Source organism: Ranitomeya variabilis, chromosome 7, assembly GCF_051348905.1.
Source record: "Ranitomeya variabilis isolate aRanVar5 chromosome 7, aRanVar5.hap1, whole genome shotgun sequence".
Lineage (NCBI taxonomy): Eukaryota > Metazoa > Chordata > Amphibia > Anura > Dendrobatidae > Ranitomeya > Ranitomeya variabilis.
The window spans coordinates 105331704-105353065 of NC_135238.1; the positions used below are offsets into that span (position 1 = coordinate 105331704).

At 45.3% G+C, this 21362-nt stretch overlaps 1 protein-coding gene across 4 annotated transcripts in view; it reads left to right on the forward strand.

Annotated features, from left to right (window-relative positions):
* The window catches only part of SF3B1 (splicing factor 3b subunit 1), a 460811-nt gene that overhangs the window by 120644 nt on the left and 318805 nt on the right, over positions 1-21362 (forward strand). For all 4 annotated transcript variants that reach the window (XM_077275636.1, XM_077275639.1, XM_077275635.1 and 1 more), the window contains one exon: positions 8740-8854. In XM_077275636.1, the coding sequence (XP_077131751.1) occupies positions 8740-8854 (115 nt within the window). The remainder of the gene's footprint in view (positions 1-8739; positions 8855-21362) is intronic.

Consider the following 21362-nt stretch of genomic DNA (forward strand, 5'->3'; position numbering starts at 1 on the left):
GTTCCATTACCTTGACTGAACTTTGTCCTACCGTTCTTATACCTTGTCTTGTTCCATTACCTTGACTGAACTTTGTCCTACCTTTGTCTCCTTGTCTGTGGCTTCTTTCCCTGTTGTCTTTACTTGTCCTCTCTGTTTGCTTATGCTCCGCACTCTTGCGGCTCTGCCTACTCTGTACTCTGGTAACTTGGCCTGTGCAAACTGTCGCGCTCACGCCCTGACTGGTGGGCGTGAGCTCGGCGGGTTTGTGGCCCCACTGCCACAAAACAGACTACCCTGGAAGGGGCGTGACTAGGACAGCCTGCCAGCCCTGAGTCTCTGCCGTGCCTGCCAGCCCTGAGTCTCTGCCGTGCCTGCCAGCCCTGAGTCTCTGCCGTGCCTGCCAGCCCTGAGTCTCTGCCGTGCCTGCCAGCCCTGAGTCTCTGCCGTGCCTGCCAGCCCTGAGTCTCTGCCGTGCCTGCCAGCCCTGAGTCTCTGCCGTGCCTGCCAGCCCTGAGTCTCTGCCGTGCCTGCCAGCCCTGAGTCTCTGCCGTGCCTGCCAGCCCTGAGTCTCTGCCGTGCCTGCCAGCCCTGAGTCTCTGCCGTGCCTGCCAGCCCTGAGTCTCTGCCGTGCCTGCCAGCCCTGAGTCTCTGCCGTGCCTGCCAGCCCTGAGTCTCTGCCGTGCCTGCCAGCCCTGAGTCTCTGCCGTGCCTGCCAGCCCTGAGTCTCTGCCGTGCCTGCCAGCCCTGAGTCTCTGCCGTGCCTGCCAGCCCTGAGTCTCTGCCGTGCCTGCCAGCCCTGAGTCTCTGCCGTGCCTGCCAGCCCTGAGTCTCTGCCGTGCCTGCCAGCCCTGAGTCTCTGCCGTGCCTGCCAGCCCTGAGTCTCTGCCGTGCCTGCCAGCCCTGAGTCTCTGCCGTGCCTGCCAGCCCTGAGTCTCTGCCGTGCCTGCCAGCCCTGAGTCTCTGCCGTGCCTGCCAGCCCTGAGTCTCTGCCGTGCCTGCCAGCCCTGAGTCTCTGCCGTGCCTGCCAGCCCTGAGTCTCTGCCGTGCCTGCCAGCCCTGAGTCTCTGCCGTGCCTGCCAGCCCTGAGTCTCTGCCGTGCCTGCCAGCCCTGAGTCTCTGCCGTGCCTGCCAGCCCTGAGTCTCTGCCGTGCCTGCCAGCCCTGAGTCTCTGCCGTGCCTGCCAGCCCTGAGTCTCTGCCGTGCCTGCCAGCCCTGAGTCTCTGCCGTGCCTGCCAGCCCTGAGTCTCTGCCGTGCCTGCCAGCCCTGAGTCTCTGCCGTGCCTTTCTACTAGTCCTGCCTGATCCCTGCACCTGTCCTAGTGTTCCTGTTCTCCAAGTGGGATCAGCAGCCACAGCCAGACACCACCCTGGAGTAGCACCTGGCAGCTGCCTGCCGCACAAGCCCGACTTCACCATCCGAGTCTCCAGTGAAGACCAAGGCAGCTGTCCTAGTCACGCCCCTTCCAGGGTAGGCTGGTTTGTGGCACAGTGGTGGCACGGTGGGGCCACAAACCCCCCGAGCTCATGCCCACCAATCAGGGTGTGAGCGTGACCGCCCCTTTAACTTAATACTTTGTTGCGCCACCTTTTGCTGCGATTACAGCTGCAAATCGCTTGGGGTATGTCTCCATCAGTTTTGTGCATCAAGAGACTGAAATTCTTGCCTATTCTTCCTTGGCAAACAGCTCAAGCTCATTGAGGTTTGATGGAGATCTTTTGTGAACCACAGTTTTCAGCTCTTTCCACAGATTCTCGATTGGATTGAGGTCTGGACTTTGACTTGCCCATTCTAACACCTGAATATGTTTATTGTGAACCATTCTATTGTAGGTTTTGGTTTATGTTTGGGATCCTTGTCTTGTTGGAAGACAAATCTCCATCCCAGTCTCAGGTCTTTTGCAGACTCCAACACGTTTTCTTCAACAAGGATCTTGTATTTGGCTCCATCCATCTTCCCATCAATTTTAACCATCTTCCCTGTCCCTGCTGAAGAAAAGCAGGCCCAAACCATGATGCTGCCACCACCATGTTTGACAGTGGGGATGATGTGTTCAGGGTGATGAGCTGTGTTGCCTTTACGCCAAACAGATTGTTTGGCATTGTTGCCAAAAAGTTTGATTTTGGTTTCATCTGACCAGAGCACCACCTTCCACATGTTTGAGGTGTCTCCCAGGTGGCTTGTTGCAAACTTGAAAACACTTTTTATTGATATCTTCTTGGCTTTCTTCTTGCCACTCTTCCATAAAAGCCAGATTAATGCAGTGTATGACTGATTGTTGTCCTATGGACAGACTGTCCCACCTCAGCAGTAGATCTCTGCAGTTCATCCAGAGTGATCATGGGCCTCTTGGCTGAATCTCTGATCAGTCTTCTCCTTGTTTGAGATGAAAGTTTAGAGGGACGGCCGGGTCTTGGTAGATTTGCAGTAGTATGATACTCCTTCCATTTCAATATGATCACTTTCACAGTGCTCCTTGGGATATTTAAAGTTTTGGAAATCATTTTGTATCCAAATCCGGCTTTAAACTTCTCCACAACAGTATCACGGACCTGCCTGTTGTGTTCCTTGGTTTTCATGATGCTCTCTATGCTTCAAACAGAACCCTGAGACTATCAGACCAGGTGCATTTATACAGAGACATGATTACACACCGGTGGATTATATTTATCATCATTAGGCATTTAGGACAACATTGGATCATTCAGAGAGCCACAGTGAACTTCTGGAGTGAGTTTGCTGCACTGAAAGTAAAGAGGCCGAATAATATTGCACGCCCCACTTTTTCAGTTTTTGAATTTCCTCATAAAATTAAAATAACCAATAAATTTTGTTCAACTTCACAATTGTGTTCCACTTGTTGTTGGTTCTTCACCAAAAATTTACATTTGGTTTCTTTGTTTGAAGCATGATATGTGGGAAAACGTTGAAAAGTTCCAGGGAGCCGAATAATTTCGCAAGGCACTGTATAAGATGCACACTCTCCGTTTAAATGCTCGTGCTGGCTGGACTGGGGTCACCCGTCATTCACAGTATATGGTTAACGGCCGCACTCTTAAAGATTATTTCATGAAATATATTTTATTCTTCTGCACACAATTCACTACAGTGGTAAGTGACGATACAGTGTAGACAAAAAACTTTCTCAAGCGATTAATTTAGGTAACCTTTCGACCTGAGCCTAGGTCTTTCTCAAACTCGCAAATGTAGAAATATGTTAAAGGACCGGTAGCTTGATGTTAGCAATTTGCAAGCATTTTCTATTAAGGAGATGACATTTCAGTAGAAAATAATTTGTTGGTAGTGGATGACCTGGTGGCATCAATCGGGCCAGCGACCTTAGGACCTTGATGCGCTATGGATAGCAAACACTTTGGAGGGAGCCATAGTGGTCATGAGGAACAATTAAATGTTAATTTCTTCCACATTCTACAAAATTCATGTAAAGCACCTGAAGGGGTAATAAACTTAGCTCGCTTTGTGTTCTCTCTCTCTCTTGCTCTCTCCCCCCTCCCTCTCTCAATCTCTCTCGATCGCTCTCGGTCTGTCTTGCGCGCTCTCGGTCTGTCTTGCGCGCTCTCGGTCTGTCTTGCGCGCTCTCGGTCTGTCTTGCGCGCTCTCGGTCTGTCTTGCGCGCTCTGTCTGTCTTGCGCGCGCTCTCTCAATTCAATTTCAATTCAAATGAGCTTTATTGGCAGGACTAAGTACACGTTGGCATTACCAAAGCATATGGTAAAAATACGGGGGTGGGGGAGGGAGGCATATAGAGGTCCAGGATATATCAGACTCCTTTTAGAGGATAGTGGATGTTTCCAGGGTGGGGTATAGGAATCCATGACATATCAGGCTCTTTAGTCGGGGGGGATAGGGATATGTCCAGTGTTGGGGTACAGGAGTCCATGACATATCAGGCTCCTCTTAGTCTGTGGCAGGCACTGACATATTCCGCTGCTACGGCCACTGCACTTTCCTCTTCGCCCAGTATTATCGGCAGTTTCTCTTCCTCCTCCATGGAGGTGAAGTCTGGGAGGAGATCAAGACAGTCTCTTGAAGTGAGTGTCCCTCACTGCGGATTATTTGGGGCACCTCAGCAGGAAGTGGGCCTCATCCTCCACGGCCTCCTTGGGGCACTGCTGGCAGAGTCTGGTCTCTCGGGGCTTGTAGTTCTGTCGGTGCCGCCCGGATTCGATGAGTAGGCTGTGGGCGCTCAGTCTGTACCAGCTCAGGATCTGTCGATCTTTGGGGTTTTCTAGTTTCTCTAGATATGGGGCCAGTTTGTACTCCCTCTGTAGATTCTGGTATACTGTCAGTTTCTTGGATTTGTTGGTCGTTCCTCCAGATGCTGAGATATTCCTCTTTGACTTTGTGTACCATCTTCTGGATTTCACCTTTTGTCAGGCCATGTAGGTTGATGGCTTGGTCAGACTGGCTTTGGGTACTTTTTCTTGGGAGGCTTCCTGGGGCTTCCTGGTGTAGGAAGGCTTTGTGATGGTAGGTGCTGGGACTGCTACTTTGTAGATGATCCTTGAATGACAGTGCCTTCTTTATTGCGATGTGTAGTGGGAATCTGCCCAGCTCTGCTCGGCAGGCACTATTTGATGTGCTCCGATGGACTTGGAGAAGATGCTTGCAGAACTCTATGTGGAATATTTCAGTCGGCCCAGCATCCCACTTTGACCAGTTTGGGTATGAGACTGGGCCCCAGACCTCACTACCGTACAGAAGGATTGGGGCAATGATGGAGTCAAAGACTTTTAGCCAGACGGTTACTGGTGCCTTGAGATGGTATAGACACCTTCTGATGGCATAGAAGGCTTTGGATGCCTTGTCTTTTAGTAACCGTGGCTTGCTTGAAGCTCCCTGACTGGCTGAGTTCTAGGCCCAGGTAGGTGTACCTGTTGGTTTCTGTAATTGGACGGTTGTCTATCATAAAGGTAGGATGGCCAGTGGGTTTCTGCTTTCTTTTCTGGAACACCATAATATTAGTTTGCTTCTGGCTGATTGGCAGTGCCCATGTGCTGCTGAAGGTTTCTAGGATTTTCAGATGATCTTGGAGGCCTTTCTCAGTTGGTGAAAACAGCACGAGGTCATCTGCATACAGCAGAAATTTCACCTGGGTGTCATGGAGGGTGAGTCCTGGTGCTGGGGAGGACTTTAGGGCCACTGCCAGCTCATTGATGTAGATGTTAAAGAGTGTTGGACTGGGGCTGCAGCCCTGTTGCACTGCTCGACTCTGTTGGAAATAGGCCGTCCTCCTTCCGCTGACCTTCACACTGCAACTGTTCTCAGTGTAGGAGCTTTGGATGACGTCATATGTTTTGCCTCCTATTCCGCTCCCCAGCAGTTTTAGGAATAGTCCGGGGTGCCACACTGAGTCGAAGGCCTTCTGGAAGTCCACAAAACAAGCGTATATCTTCCTGTTCTTTGTATTGTGGACGTGGCTCTTGATGAGGCTGTGCAGAGTGTAGATGTGGTCAGTGGTGCGGTGGTTTGGCATGAACCCTGCTTGGCTCTTGCTGAGGACATTGTGCTCTGTGAGGATCCTTTTGTTCAGGATGCAGTTGAAGAGTTTACCCAGGTTGCTGCTGACACACATCCCTCGGTAGTTTACTGGGTCGTACTTGTCCCCATTTTTGTGTATAAGGGTTATGAGGCCTTGGTTCCAGTTTTTGGGGAAGCAGCCGGCCTGCAGTACAACATTAAATAGTTTTATCGCAGCGTGGTTGTCTGGAGGGCTGTGTTTCAGCATTTCTGGGAGGATCCCATCTGGACTGCTGGCTTTTTTACTTTTTATCTGTGTGATCCTTTCTGTTTCTGTCAGTGTGATTGGTGTATTCAGAGGATTTTGGAAATCTTTGAACTTTTCCTCCATATCTTTCAGTTTTTTCACAAGCTCTTTTTGTGCCAGGTTCAGGTCTTCACTTGGGATGTCATTGTAAAGGTCCTTGAAGTACTGGAGCCAGATGTTGCCGCTCTGGATGTGGAGGGTGTTGCTTTTCTGGTTGGATTCAAGGTGATTCCACAGTTCCCAAAATTTGTTGTCTTCAAGGGCATCTTGGAGTTGGAGTTTGGTAGAGATGTCGTTTTGCTTTTTCTTTCTGAGGATGGCTTTGTAATTTCGTTGTACGGTGTGGTAGGCTTCTCTCAGAGTGGGGTTGTTGGGGTCTCTGTTTTTTTTATTTGAGGCCATTCCTAAGGCCTACCGTATGGTCTTGCATTCTTTGTCAAACCAGTTGTTGGGATTTTGTTTACTCGGTCTCTTGTAGATGCTTCTTTTCAAGTCAGACATTTCTGCCATGGCATATAGAATGTCGTTAAGGTCTGTTACCGCTAGGTGTACTCCTTCTGGGTTAAGTTCATACACGTTATTATGGAAGCATTGGAGCTTCTCCTCGATCTCTGGTCTGTTGATGGCATCTTTGTATTTTGGGGCTGACATCTTGGACCATTTGAAGGATGGTGGCAGGCTAAAGAGGCCGGTCTTTTGCAGGGTTTGTGAGGGTTATTTCTTTGTGGATTTGATGTATAGGAGCAGTTGGTTATGGTCTGACAGATGTGTTTGTGGGGTGACTATAAGGGCGCCAATATTTGTAGGGTCCATATCTGTGACGGCATAGTCTATCACACTTCTGCCCACATGGGAGTTTAGGGTATGTCTTTCCAGTGAGTCTCCCTTGGTGCGGCCATTGAGGATACGAAGTCCAAGGCTTCGGCATAGGTTCAACAGCGTTCTGCCGCTTTTATTAACTGTGCAATCATAGTAGTTCCTGTCGGTGTGCACTGGGTGCTGTCTCTCTCTCGATCTATGTCTGTCTCTCGATCTATGTCTCTCTCGATCTATGTCAGTATCTGCTCCAAGTATATAGATGTTTCCATCAGTGGTCAGGTAGTCTTTCTCTTCCCGTTCTTGCGTTGAGGTCTCCGTAGATGAGAACGTTGCCAAGAGTCTGGAAATGGGCAGCTTCAGTCTTTAGGGTCTCAAAGCTGTCTGTGTTGAACTATGGAGACTCTGGAGGAGCTACGTACACTGCACAGAGGTAGATGTCGGCCCTTATTCTTATCCATATGTGGCTGTCTCCTCTTCACTGCTCTGATATGTTCATGGAGCTGCTCTTTGTACCATACTAATATTCCTCCTGAGCTCCGGCCCTGTTTGATGTTTTTGTTTTTCAGGGCGGAGACAGAGAATTCCCTGTATCCGGTGGGGACATAGGATTCATTATTGGCCTTAGTCCATGTTTCAAGGAGGATCTGTATATCAATGTCTTTCAGTCTTTGGTTAAAGTCTGAGTCGTTTGTCTTGTATCCGAAGGCTGAGGTGTTCAGGCCCTGGATGTTCCAGCTACTGATGATTAGGGTTGACATTGTGTAGCTGTATACCTTGTAATGGGCTGTCCTGCATAGGACATCTTGGGTTGCTGACTGGTGACCTTGTTGTAGGCAATTGGTCCAGTCTCGTGAGTTTCTTGCATACGGAGCTGATCATGGTCTTTATTTCTGCCAGCTCACTGCCCTGTTTCACTCTGTGTGGGGAGGGTGGTGTCTTCCATGGTTTGTGTCTCTCATAGACTGGTTTTGCATACAGGTTACAGTTTCCAGTTCGTTGAGCATATTCCGTTTTGGGAGTGTTAGTTGGTGCTCTTTTCTATAGGTTTTCGGTTTGTATGGGTTCTTGGTCCGGGGACTGAGTACAAAGCCTTCTTGCCAAAAAACCTAAAGACAGACTCCTTGGTTGTTGAGATGTTTGTCATCATACAGGTGGTGGAGGTTTATGACAGGATGTTGTGCCAGGGTGATGTCTAGCATATGCTTTGGAAATGCTAAATGTACTTAGTCCTGCCAATAAAGCTCATGTGAATTGAATTGACTGTGTCTCTCTCTGTCTCTCTATGTCTGTCTCTCTATGTCTGTCTCTGTCTCTCTATGTCTGTCTGTCTCTCTATGTCTGTCTCTCTCTCGATCTATGTATGTCTGTCTCTCTCTCGATCTATGTATGTCTGTCTGTCTCTCTCGATCTATGTATGTCTGTCTGTCTCTCTCTCGATCTATGTCTGTCTGTCTGGCTCTCTCTCGAGATCTATGTCTGGCTCTCTCTCGATCTATGTCTGGCTCTCTCTCGATCTATGTCTGGCTCTCTCTCGATCTATGTCTGGCTCTCTCTCGATCTATGTCTGGCTCTCTCTCGATCTATGTCTGGCTCTCTCTCGATCTATGTCTGGCTCTCTCTCGATCTATGTCTGGCTCTCTCTCGATCTATGTCTGGCTCTCTCTCGATCTATGTCTGGCTCTCTCTCGATCTATGTCTGGCTCTCTCTCGATCTATGTCTGGCTCTCTCTCGATCTATGTCTGGCTCTCTCTCGATCTATGTCTGGCTCTCTCTCGATCTATGTCTGGCTCTCTCTCGATCTATGTCTGGCTCTCTCTCGATCTATGTCTGGCTCTCTCTCGATCTATGTCTGGCTCTCTCTCGATCTATGTCTGGCTCTCTCTCGATCTATGTCTGGCTCTCTCTCGATCTATGTCTGGCTCTCTCTCGATCTATGTCTGGCTCTCTCTCGATCTATGTCTGGCTCTCTCTCGATCTATGTCTGGCTCTCTCTCGATCTATGTCTGGCTCTCTCTCGATCTATGTCTGGCTCTCTCTGTGTTTTTTTGAATGATTGAGAATCTGTGGTTTTCATTTGACATGCTTATGCTTTTGTTGTAATTTGTATTGCATATATTTTATAATTATGTATGTATTTCTCCCCTCCCCCAGTATGACCCGTTTGCTGAACACAGGCCACAGAAAATTGCAGACAGAGAAGATGAATATAAGAAATACCGACGGACGATGATTATATCTCCAGAACGGCTTGATCCGTTTGCAGATGGTATTTAAAATTTCTCTTTTTTCCCTCTCTCCCCCCCACCCCCCTACAGCTTTTCCCCTTTTTGTACTGTGTATGGTTTTAATATTTGGTATTTAAAGATATTCGCTTTGAGACACAACATGCATTTTGAATTCTATAAAATAACCTGCTGCAAGTTTGTTTTTTTTGTTTTTTTTATTCTGCAACTTAAAGGGATTGTCAACTACTGGGACAATCCCTTCTTGATCAATGTGTTTTCCCCCCTTTAAAATAATAAAGACTAAACTCCTATCCCAGCGCCTTTCCTGCGCGGTTTGCACTCGCTCTCCCAGAGCTCCCGTACGATTGTTGTGACGTGACCCCAGCACCCAATCAGTGCTGGCGTCATGGACCTCGTCTTCGGACAAATCGAGCATGAAGGGGAAGTCCAGGCTGCAGATGATACCAACTTCTTCCTGCTCAATTCAACAGGAGATAGGGACAGTGACAACAGCGCAGAAGACATTGCCAACACCACGAAACGGCATTGGCACAGGAGGTGAATCTAAGCTTGTATGAGAAGAAAGTAGTGAACAACTTCTTTATGGTTCTAAGGTTAATTTTGCACTCACTTATATAGTTAAAGGACCTGTCAGTGGAATATTCAACCCATTTTTAAAGGCGTGAGGCTGCTTTAATGTTCATTATGTTGGGGCATTTTTGAGACTCATAGAATAGTACAGTTGGAAGGGGCTTCCATGGTCTGTGTCCGACCCCCTGCTCATTGCACGATTCAGGATTCCATCCTTGAACATTTAATAGCAAGTGCAGTTAGGCAGGCACATCTTCTGTGCTCTCTTCCTTTTTCCTGCTTACTTCAAGCCTCTGGCCTTTTTTCAGCTCACTTTTCTCTCAGTAACCTGTCTCCCAGCCTAAAAGTCTGTACAGGAGCTGTCATTGCCTGGGTTTATTTAATCAGAAGGGACAGCTCATTAAGGGTATGTGTACACGTCAGGATTTCTTGCAGAAATTTCCTGAAGAAAACCGGAAAATTTTCTGCAAGAAATCCGCATGGTGTTTTATCCCGTTTTTTTCGCGCTTTTTTTTTTTTTTTTTTTTTTTTTTTTTTAAGCATTTTGCAAGCGAAATTAGCTTGCAGAATGCTAAAGTTTTCCAAGCGATCTGTAGCATCGATTGGAAAACTGACTGACAGGTTGGTCACACTTGAAGTGTGACCAACTTTTTACTATAGATGCTGCTTATGCAGCATCAATAGTAAAAAGATATCATGTTAAAAATAATAAAAAAATGGTTATACTCACCCTCTGCAGACAGCCGATCTCCTCAGCGGCTTCCGTTCCTATAGATGGTGTGTGCAGGACCTTCGATGACGTCATGTGACCGCGACGTCACGGAAGGTCCTTCACACAGAGTATCTATAGGAACGGAAGAGAGAGCATGCACCGCTGAGAGGCTGGAAGACTCCAGGGGCCATCGAAGGTGAGTATGTGACTATTTTTTAATTTTAATTCTTTTTTTTTTACCAATTATATGGTGCCCAGTCCGTGGAGGAGAGTCTCCTCTCCTCCACCCTGGGTACCAACCGCACATAATCTGCTTACTTAACGCATGGTGGGCATAGCCCCGTGCGGGAAGTAAAGCAGATCAATGCATTCCTAGGTGTGCGGAATCCCCGCAATTCCGCAAATTTAATGAACATATTGCTTTTTTTTCCGCTATGCGATTTTTTTCGTGGATTTGCACGAGAAATGCGGAATACACTGAAAATAATGGGAGGCATGAGTAAGCGTTTTTTTCGCGTTTTTATAGCAAAAAAAGCGAAACAAACGCGAAAAATACTGAACGTGTGCACATGGCCTAACAGTAAGCTCCTGACAATAACGTGGTAGCTGGTCCATTGACCTTGCAATGTCATTAGGTGATTACTGCACACGCACCGCCCTTTTGATGAAATTAACCCTGACAATGACGGCGCCTGCACAAGGGTGACATCTAAAATCATGGCGGTGGGTAATGAAGAGGAAGAGAAGGGCAGCAACGTTGGAAGTGCAGTGCCCCATCCACTGCAATTGTGTTTTAAAACTGTTGGGTAATTTTTGAAAAATTAATCCTTAAACTACTGCAAGCAAGGAATGAATGTATAAAAGGTGTTTTCCCACGAACTAAGTTACTTTTAATCAACATTTTAATCTATCGGACTTTTAAGAATGAGTTCCACAATTAGATCCGCTTTGATCCCATGCTGTCCTGTATGTATACTCTTTTGCATCCTCTTTTGCCCAGGAGATGTGGTATGATCAGACCATGTTCCTGTATGGTCAGACACAGCAGGGGCACATTTATAATATCTTCGCACAGGGACATTATATTTTTTTTATAACACATACAGTTGTGAAATTTGTTTTTTCCCAAGATCTATTAAAATTAAAATGTACTTTTAGTGGGACAACCCCCGTTAAGCAATAGAGGTTCTTTACTAGAGTTGAGCAAATTTTTTCGGGTCCCTGCTTATTCGGCAAGCTATAGCGCTTACCGAATAAGCTGCAGAGGGAGGGAACCTGGCTATCTGTATTGCGCCGGCTGATCAGCAGTTCGGCTCCGCAGCTGCATATGTCGTGGCTGTATCACAGTCACGGCACATGCCAATAGCCTGTATGTTGGGCTCTCCACGCATGTGCTTTGACACATGCAGCTGCTGAGCCATACAGCTGATCAGCCGGATCGCTCCATATATCCAGGTTCCTGCTGTAGCTTATTTGGTAAGTGCTATAGCTTGCCGAATAAGCAGGGACCCGAACAAATTTTGCTCATCTCTATTTAAGTAAATGTATAATATCCTGCTGACAGGTACACTTTGAGAATCTGTCGCCAGGTTTTTGCTACCCTATCTGAGGGCAGCATAAAGCAGGGCAGAGCCCTGACTCCAGCGATATATCACTTAATTTGCTGCTTTCTGCAGTTTTGATAAATGCACTGTTTTCTCTGTTGCACATCTACCAATTCTCTGTATAACTGAGCACTCACCATTGGCTGCTTTCTGCCTATGCAAAATTGATTGTGAGGGCGTGATTATTCAGGAGGATTACTTGGCAACACTATTCCTCAAGTTATAAAATTACTGTTTAATCGGCGGAAGATTATCAAAACTACAGCAAGAAACTAAGTGACAAGTTGTTGGAATCATAGTGTCTGTCTCAAGCAAAATTCTGGTGACAGATTCCCTGTAAATGGATAAATCTGTTTAGTTCAAAAAGGATAAATTAAGTTTGGATTATAATTCTGCACAAACTTCTTATTGTACAAGAACCTGAAAGCAGGGCAATACAAGGGAGCTCCATTTATAATTTTAGAAAATCCAAAAGGGAAAAAAAAGTATCAAAAAGAATATTTATAAGAAGCTTAAAAATCTTTATTCGTAATTTTAAAACGACATCTAGAAACACATAAAGGAGAATTTGTACCTAGAATAAGTGTTATCTTAGTTATATATCCCAATAGAACAGATATAACAATTTGGCTCCCACGTAAACATGAAAAAACTGGATACCATAGAGCAGACAGTGCATATGTCATTTAGCATTAATATGGTAGAAAATCACCCTGTGATTTTTTTTTTTACTATTTAATCTTGATAACTCTGTAGCAATCTTACAAAATAAATCATTTTACAAATATCTAGAGTAATAACACCACCTAGTGGATGGAGCTGAAATAGCAGCTTTTCACAAAGGAGAAGGTTAATTTCTGAAGAAGCCATTTGGTGAAACGCACGTTAATGGGATCAGTGGTAAACATATTCTTAGATATATATGTAAAATCTCCTTTAATATTATGTTTTGCTTCCTTTTCTGCTTTATACCATTTAGTGAATATTTATGCTGAACTTTATTTGGTACACGGGTTGACGATTAAACCTCTGTGTTCACACTTGCATAGAGTCGAGATTTAATTATGCCTGTAGGTATTATTCTTGGGCTATAAATTGTCTATTTACTTTTTTCTTGCAGCTATTTCTATCCAATACCCCATTTTTACTGTGTACTATTTTATAGCACTTTATAGTTGATTCGTTTGTGTGATTTCAGCTCCATCCGCTAAATGGTGCTATTACTCTAGATATTTGTAAAACAATGCATTTATGTAACATTACTACCAAGTTATCTAGATTTAAATTATAAAAAAAAAATTGTTACAGGGTAATATTCTATCATATTAATACTATATGACATCTTTACTGTCTCTGCTCTATGGTATTGAGTTTCCTCATGTTTACTTGGGACCCGAATTGTTATAACTGTTCTGTTGGGATATATACGGTAACTAAGATACCACCGTTATTTTTTGTACAAATTATCCTTTTTAATGTGTTTTGGCTTTAAAATTACAAATTTTAAATTTCTTAACCCCTTTCCGACATTAAGCGTAATAGTACGCCGATGTCGGATATCCTCCCTTTGAAGTGGGCTTCGGCGGTGAGCCCACAACTTTCCCGAGACATGTCAGCTGTTTTGAACAGCTGACGTGCCTGCAATATCCACGGGTGGAATTGCGATCCACCCGCGGCTATTATCTACTTAAATGCCGCTGTCAAACGCTGACAGCGGCATTTAAATGGTGCTTCCGGCAATTGTTCCGGAAATACACACTGGTGACCCGCGTAACGTCGCGGGTCACCGGTTTGTCGGATTGATAACCTGAGGTCTCCTGGAGACCTCTATGGTTGTCACTGCTGGATTGCTGTGAGCGCCACCCAGTGGTCGGCGCTCATAGCAAATCAGCAATTCTACTACATAGATGCGATCTGACCACCACTTCTATGCAGCAGAGCTGACCGTGCTGTGCCAGCTTCTAGTCTCCTATAGAGACTATTGAAGCATGGCAAAAGAAAGTGTTTAAAAAAATATAAAGGTTCAAACCACCGCCCTTTTGCCCCATTCAAAATAAAAATAAAATCAAACGTACACATATTCTGTATCGATGCATTCAGAATCGCCCGATCTATCAATAAAAAAAGATTAACCCGATCGCTAAACAGCGTAGCGACATTACATTAAAATGCAATAATGGGCGATCAAAAGATTGTATGTGCACCAAAATGGTATCACTAAAAACAGCTCGGTGCGCAAAAAATAAGCCCTCACCCAACCCGAGATCACGAAAAATGGAGATGCTACGGGTGTCAGAAAATGGCACAATTTTTTTTTTTTGTTGTGCAAAGTTTGGATTTTTTTTTTTTTTGGGATTTGAACGGGCAGACGGCCGTTTCGCCCTACCTTGTTCTTCTACCCATTTTTCTCTTCAGTATATGGATTTATGTAATTGCTTACTGGGTTTGGCACCCGTGAATCCGGAAAGGCGGTGTATTTGACGTGGTAATCCCACACGGTGGATATTTGGGCTCAGGTGTTGCAGTGGTCCAGGATTCTTTCCTCTATAGTATTGATTCCAAAAAGGAAGTGTGGGATTGCAGTTTTTTCTCTTGGTTTTTCCTTTTTTGACAAGGTGACAGTTAAGTGTCACATTGCTTGTCTATTCTCGTATGCCACTAAGGTATCCTGGAGTTTGGTACTTTTGTATCTAAAGATGCTTAAAGCAAGACTGGCAATTTATATTGCAGTTGCCAGCATTTCAGCCTTGAGTGATGGTAACCTGCATGTAGGTTATTTTCCGTTACACTACAACCTGCATGAAACAGGAGTGGGTTTTGCTATGTGTTAAATATGTAAATGTTGAACAATGCTTGTTAGACTTCACTAGCCCATACTAACTGTCCTTAATTTCTTTCCTACAGCAGTACTGCTAAATGCCAGTCCTGTCTGCATTCTTAAGGGTACAGTGCAACACATCCTGTGTAGCTAATCGTGAAAACGTAATCCAAAGGATGTCCTATCATGACTAGTGTCCACTTGACACTGCCAATTGGTCATGGTAGTCAACATAAGCTTCTATACTATTTATTTCACTAACTTGGATTAAAAGCGAATCAGTTGTCAAAAAGTTAAACGTAAAGTTTGGTGTTCTCAGTAAATTTGGCATTGACCGTTCCTTGAAATGCTGTCCATAAATCAGGTTAATATAGATAGTTTTGGCCTTTAGTTCTCCTTTAATATACCCTATCATAACTCAATTTTCATATTGAGTAATTACACACTCAAAATATGTTTTATATATATTTTTTTTTTCTCTTCATAGTGTGCTTATAGAGGTAGCAGTCTTTTGTGGAAAAAGCAAAAACATGGTACATTGTAATAACATATTGCACTAATCTAATTATCAGTAGGAGAGGATTTTACTGTGCCATGGCTGTGAGTAGGGTTATTTAAACTTAAAATCTAAAGAAAAAAAATAACAATTAGATGAGTTTTTTTTAACAGCAATAATCCCCTTTTTCTCTTCGCCACGACAGCACCCACTTGAGAGAGGGGATCCGCCCCTTAGGAACAGGAAACCCTATGGAGAGAATAAAAGGGGCGGTCCCCCTTGCTCCCACCGTTGGTTTCCTGTTCCTAGGGGAACCCATGGAGAAGAGGACACCTGGCCTGGTCGCCGCCTGCGCGGTTACCTGAGAGGACGGCAGGGGGGGGGGGGTGTTGGAAGCCAGGGCTCAGCTTCCCCCCCTCTGTTGGCAGGCACCGTGAGGCCAGGATCGGGGAGTCGCCTGGCTCACGGGGAAGGAGGACACATCAGCGGGCCTGCGGCGGGTAAGAATGCTCCAGGGGGCGCAACACCGCTCTTGGCGGTACGCGTGAGCGTGCAGCCTGCAATTTACTCCCCCGGGAAGTGAAATTAAAGCTTACGGGGTGAGAGAAGGGGAGAGGTGAAGCCGGGCAGATGCGCAGGTAATCCAAGATCGCCGCGACCCGGAAGTGGTGATGACTTCCGGGTTCAACAGGAAGAAGATGCGTTAAAAGACGCCGGTGCTGAGCCCCCGGCGTCCAAACATGGCGACATCACCTCAGGACTCAGCGGTGCATTCAATGGAAGACACAGCTAAAATACCTCGCAGCGCAAGCAGCGGACGCAGATCCTCCACAAGGAGCGCTAAGGACAAGAGATCTGACCGATCCTCATCCCAGCCTGTGCCATCATCTCCTCTTCGGCCGGTACCTGATTCATGAGCTTCACTGGGGTGAGTGTATATATATTGCCCTCTTTTCTCTATGCATCCTCTAGGCAAAGAGATCCGAAAAATCAAAGCACAAACAATGTGCTTTATGTACCCAGCCCCTCTCGGATAATTATGCAAAGAAATTGTGTTGTATCTGTATTGAAAACACCTTACGGGAGGAATCCTCTGTAAGATCTGAGGAAATCAGACAGATGATCAGGGACGAGTAACGAGCATTCCGTACTTCAGAAAGTATTCCTGAAACTAAAAGCAGGAAGTATAATTCTCCAAGATCAGACCATTCTACTGATAAGGAAGATACGGATGTCTCCCTGGAATATATTTCCTCGGAAGGGGAGCAAGATACGTGCTTTCCAACAGAGAGTATAGATAATCTGGTCAGATCTGTATGTAACACCATGGGTATTAAAGACCGTAAAGACCCTAAGACACCACAAGATAAAATGTTCGCAGGATTGTCAGAAAAGAAAAGACCTACTTTTCCGTAATATCACCAATCAAAGAGTTAGTTAAAAAGGAATGGGAGAGTCAGGGGCAGAAGGGATTACCGTCGTCATCAAAGAGGCGTTATCCCTTTAAGGATGAGGACATGTCTGCGTGGGCCAAAGCCCCGAAGGTAGATGCGGCAGTGGCATCCACGTCCAAAAAATCCTTACTGCCTGTGGAAGACTCTGGTTCCTAACAAGACCCCCTAGATCGTAAGGCCGACTTTGTTAAAACGAGCATGGAAATCGTGTACTGGGGCATTCAGACCGGCTTTATCGGCTACATGTACGGCAAGGTCCATGTTAGTCTGGCTTAATGACCTGGAGGAAGGTCTAAAAGGGGGCCTGTCTAGAGAAAAGTTGATCTCTTCTTTACCCCTAATTAGAGGCGCTACGGCATTTTTAGCGGACTCATCTGCTGACTCTATCAGGTTGGCTGCCAAGTCAGCAGGCCTAACTAACGCAGCTCGTCGGGCCCTGTGGCTAAAGGGCTGGAAAGGAGATGCCCAAACAAAACTAAATTATGTGGCCTTCCTTGCCAGGGTGAGTACCTTTTTGGTACAAACTTAGATGAGATTCTAACCAAGGCGGGTGAAGGAAAAAAGGGATTCCCTAATAACTATTTTCCATCCTATAGGAGAGCATTCCAGAAGCCCATCTTTAATAAAAGAAGGGATTTTAAAAACCAAGACCGCTGGGCCAATTAAGATAACAAACAAAGAGGCTCTTTTTTCAGGAAACGTCCATTTAAAATGGAAGACAAACCGCGTTAGTACAGATCTGCCAGTAGGTGGCAGATTGTCTTTTTTTGCCACACAATGGCGTGCAGTAACATCCAACACTTGGGCGACTAGCCTCATAACTTCAGGCTTAAAATTAAGATTTGCCCGAGTCCCTCCAGACTCATTTCTATTGGCTTCTTTAAAATCTCAATCTCAACAACAATTTTTGGAACAGGAAATAATTAATCTCCTATCCAAAAATGTATTAGTGGAAGTCCCATTTCATCAGAGGGGAAAAGGTTTTTACTCCCCTTTTATTTTTGATCCCAAAGCCTGACGGATCATATAGGACTATAATAAATCTTAAAAAAACTGAATTTCTTTCTGGAAAACCAAACCTTCATGATGGAGTCGATCAGGTCCACAGTAAAACTTCTGTTCCCTGGGTGCTTTATGGCAGTCCTTGACCTAAAAGATGCATATTGCCATCTACCAATTTATATTGAACACCAGCAGTATCTGCATGTGGCAATCATGATCAAAGGGCAAATACGTCATTTTCAATACACAGCAATGCCCTTCGGACTATCAATAGCTCCCAGACTCTTTACTAAAGTAATGTCGTTTTTAAGATTAGAAGATACCCTCGTAGTTCCATATTTAGATGACCTTCTGGTCGTAGGAGACTCCCCTTTACAATGTGAACAGCGCCTATCTAATACGATCTCATCCCTACAGGAAATGGGATGGTTGATTAAAGGTACCGTCACACTCAGTGACGCTGCGGCGATATACAGGTCCTTCTCAAAAAATTAGCATATAGTGTTAAATTTCATTATTTACCATAATGTAATGATTACAATTAAACTTTCATATATTATAGATTCATTATCCACCAACTGAAATTTGTCAGGTCTTTTATTGTTTTAATACTGATGATTTTGGCATACAACTCCTGATAACCCAAAAAACCTGTCTCAATAAATTAGCATATCAAGAAAAGGTTGTCTAAACGACCTATTACCCTAATCTTCTGAATCAACTAATTAACTCTAAACACATGCAAAAGATACCTGAGGCTTTTAAAAACTCCCTGCCTGGTTCATTACTCAAAACCCCCATCATGGGTAAGACTAGCGACCTGACAGATGTCAAGAAGGCCATCATTGACACCCTCAAGCAAGAGGGTAAGACCCAGAAAGAAATTTCTCAACAAATAGGCTGTTCCCAGAGTGCTGTATCAAGGCACCTCAATGGTAAGTCTGTTGGAAGGAAACAATGTGGCAGAAAACGCTGTACAACGAGAAGAGGTGACCGGAACCTGAGGAAGCAGTGGACTGAGTCTGGTGTGGAAACATCCAGAGCCACCGTGCACAGGCGTGTGCAGGAAATGGGCTACAGGTGCCTCATTCCCCAGGTAAAGCCACTTTTGAACCATAAACAGCGGCAGAAGCGCCTGACCTGGGCTACAGAGAAGCAGCACTGGACTGTTGCTAAGTGGTCCCAAGTACTTTTTTCTGATGAAAGCAAATTTTGCATGTCATTCGGAAATCAAGGTGCCAGAGTCTGGAGGAAGACTGGGGAGAAGGAAATGCCAAAATGCCTGAAGTCCAGTGTCAAGTACCCACAGTCAGTGATGGTGTGGGGTGCCATGTCAGCTGCTGGTGTTGGTCCACTGTGTTTCATCAAGGGCAGGGTCAATGCAGCTAGCTATCAGGAGATTTTGGAGCACTTCATGCTTCCATCGGCTGAAATGCTTTATGGAGATGAAGATTTCATTTTTCAGCACGACCTGGCACCTGCTCACAGTGCCAAAACCACTGGTAAATGGTTTACTGACCATGGTATTACTGTGCTCAATTGGCCTGCCAACTCTCCTGACCTGAACCCCATAGAGAATCTGTGGGATATTGTGAAGAGAAAGTTGAGAGACGCAAGACCCAACACTCTGGATGAGCTTAAGGCCGCTATTGAAGCATCCTGGGCCTCCATAACATCTCAGCAGTGTCACAGGCTGATTGCCTCCATGCCACGCCGCATTGAAGCAGTCATTTCTGCCAAAGGATTCCCGACCAAGTATTGAGTGCATAACTGAACATTATTATTTGATGGTTTTTTTGTTTGGTATTAAAAAACACTTTTATTTGATTGGTCGGGTGAAATATGCTAATTTATTGAGACAGGTTTTTTGGGTTATCAGGAGTTGTATGCCAAAATCATCAGTATTAAAACAATAAAAGACCTGACAAATTTCAGTTGGTGGATAATGAATCTATAATATATGAAAGTTTAATTGTAATCATTACATTATGGTAAATAATGAAATTTAACACTATATGCTAATTTTTTGAGAAGGACCTGTAGACAACGAGCCGACCTAAACTAGATCGCTGGAGCGTCGCTGTTTAGGTCGCTGTAGAAACGTCAAACACAGCAACTCCAGAACGATGCAGGAGCGATCCAGTGACGTAATGGCGACTCACTTCTCGTTCTCGCTGGTTGTTGGCTCCATGTCAAACAGCCGGAGTGTACCGACTGGCTAGAAGGAGACGCTGCGACGCCCCCTATGCTCGTTGCTGGCGCCGTTGCTTTTGATGTCAAACATGACGATACACGCCGACCTGGCGACGAAATAAAGTTCTGGACTTCTAGCTCCGACCAGCGATGGCACAGCGGGATCCAGATCGCTGCTGCGTGTCAAACACAACGAGATCGCTATCCAGGACGCTGCAACGTCACGGACTGTTGCCGTTCTCTTTGCAAAGTTGCTGAGTGTGACGGTACCTTTACTGGGAAAAATCCAGATTATCTCCCACAACCTCCAGATTATCTCCCACAACCCGTCAAACATTCCTGGGTCTTATCCTAGACTCTGAATGTCAGAGATGCTTCCTTCCAGAATCCAGTCAATAATAAAAAAGAAAGTACAATCGGTGATTAATAACCCAGTAATCTCCCTTAGAGAAGGTATGTCCCTTTTTAGGTTCCTTTACATCATGAATTCCGGCGGTTCCATGGGCTCAATTCCACACTAGGCGATTACAGTAAACTATTTTACAGGAGAAAGGAAAATTACAAGGCCATTTAAGTAGTCGTTTATACCTCCCTTTAAATGTGATAGAGTCCCTCTACTGGTGGTTAGAACCGGACCATCTGGTCGGTGGAGTCCCTTGGGTGATTAAACCTTCAAAAATAATTTTTACTGATGCCAGTCCTACTGGTTGGGGGGCACATCTGGAAGACCAGATAGTTCAAGGCCAATGGTCTGTTAGTGAGTCGAACGATTCATCTAATGAAAGGGAACTAAAAGCAGTTTATCATGCCATATGTAAATTCCTTCCGCAGTTACACGGAACCCACACAAGGATACGTTCAGACAACATGACATCTGTTGCATATATAAACCATCAAGGAGGAACGAGATCAGGAACTCTCATGTCTATAACAGACGATATCCTATCTATGGCCGAGATACATCTTCTGTCTTTGTCAGCACTGCATGTCAGAGGAGTAGACAATTCAAAGGCAGATTTCCTCAGCCGTCACACTCTCCATCAAGGAGAGTGGGTACTCAGTCGACGTATCTTCATGATGATAGCCAAGAAGTGGGGCACTCCCGACATAGACCTGTTTGCAACAAGAGACAACAGACAGGTCAAAAAGTTCGCTTCATTGTTCCTGTCCGACAACCCCGATATCCTAGATGCTCTCCAAGTTCCATGGACATTCCGGCAAGCTTATGCCTTTCCTCCATTAATACTCATTCCGACTGTAATCAGGAAGATAAGGGAAGACAAAGCGAACATAATCCTAATAGTGCCATTCTGGCCCAAGAGGCCATGGTTTTCCTGCCTCAGAACCATGTCTGTTGCGGATCCATGGATCCTTCCAGAGACTCAGGACCTTCTCTCTAAGGGTCCCTTCAACCACCCTCATGTGAAGGGCCTACGGTTGACAGCCTGGTGTTTGAAAGGCATCTATTAAAACTAAGAGGGTTTTCAGAGAGATTGATACCCTTCTACTCAGTAGAAAGAGGTCTACAACAACCATATATGTAAGAATATGGAAAAAATTTCGAACTTTCTACCCAGCAGCTCTATCAAGAGAAATTCCTATTTCTGCTATTTTAGAATTTCTCCAGAAAGGACGTGACTTAGGCTTATCGGTCAGTACACTAAAAGTGCAGGTTTCTG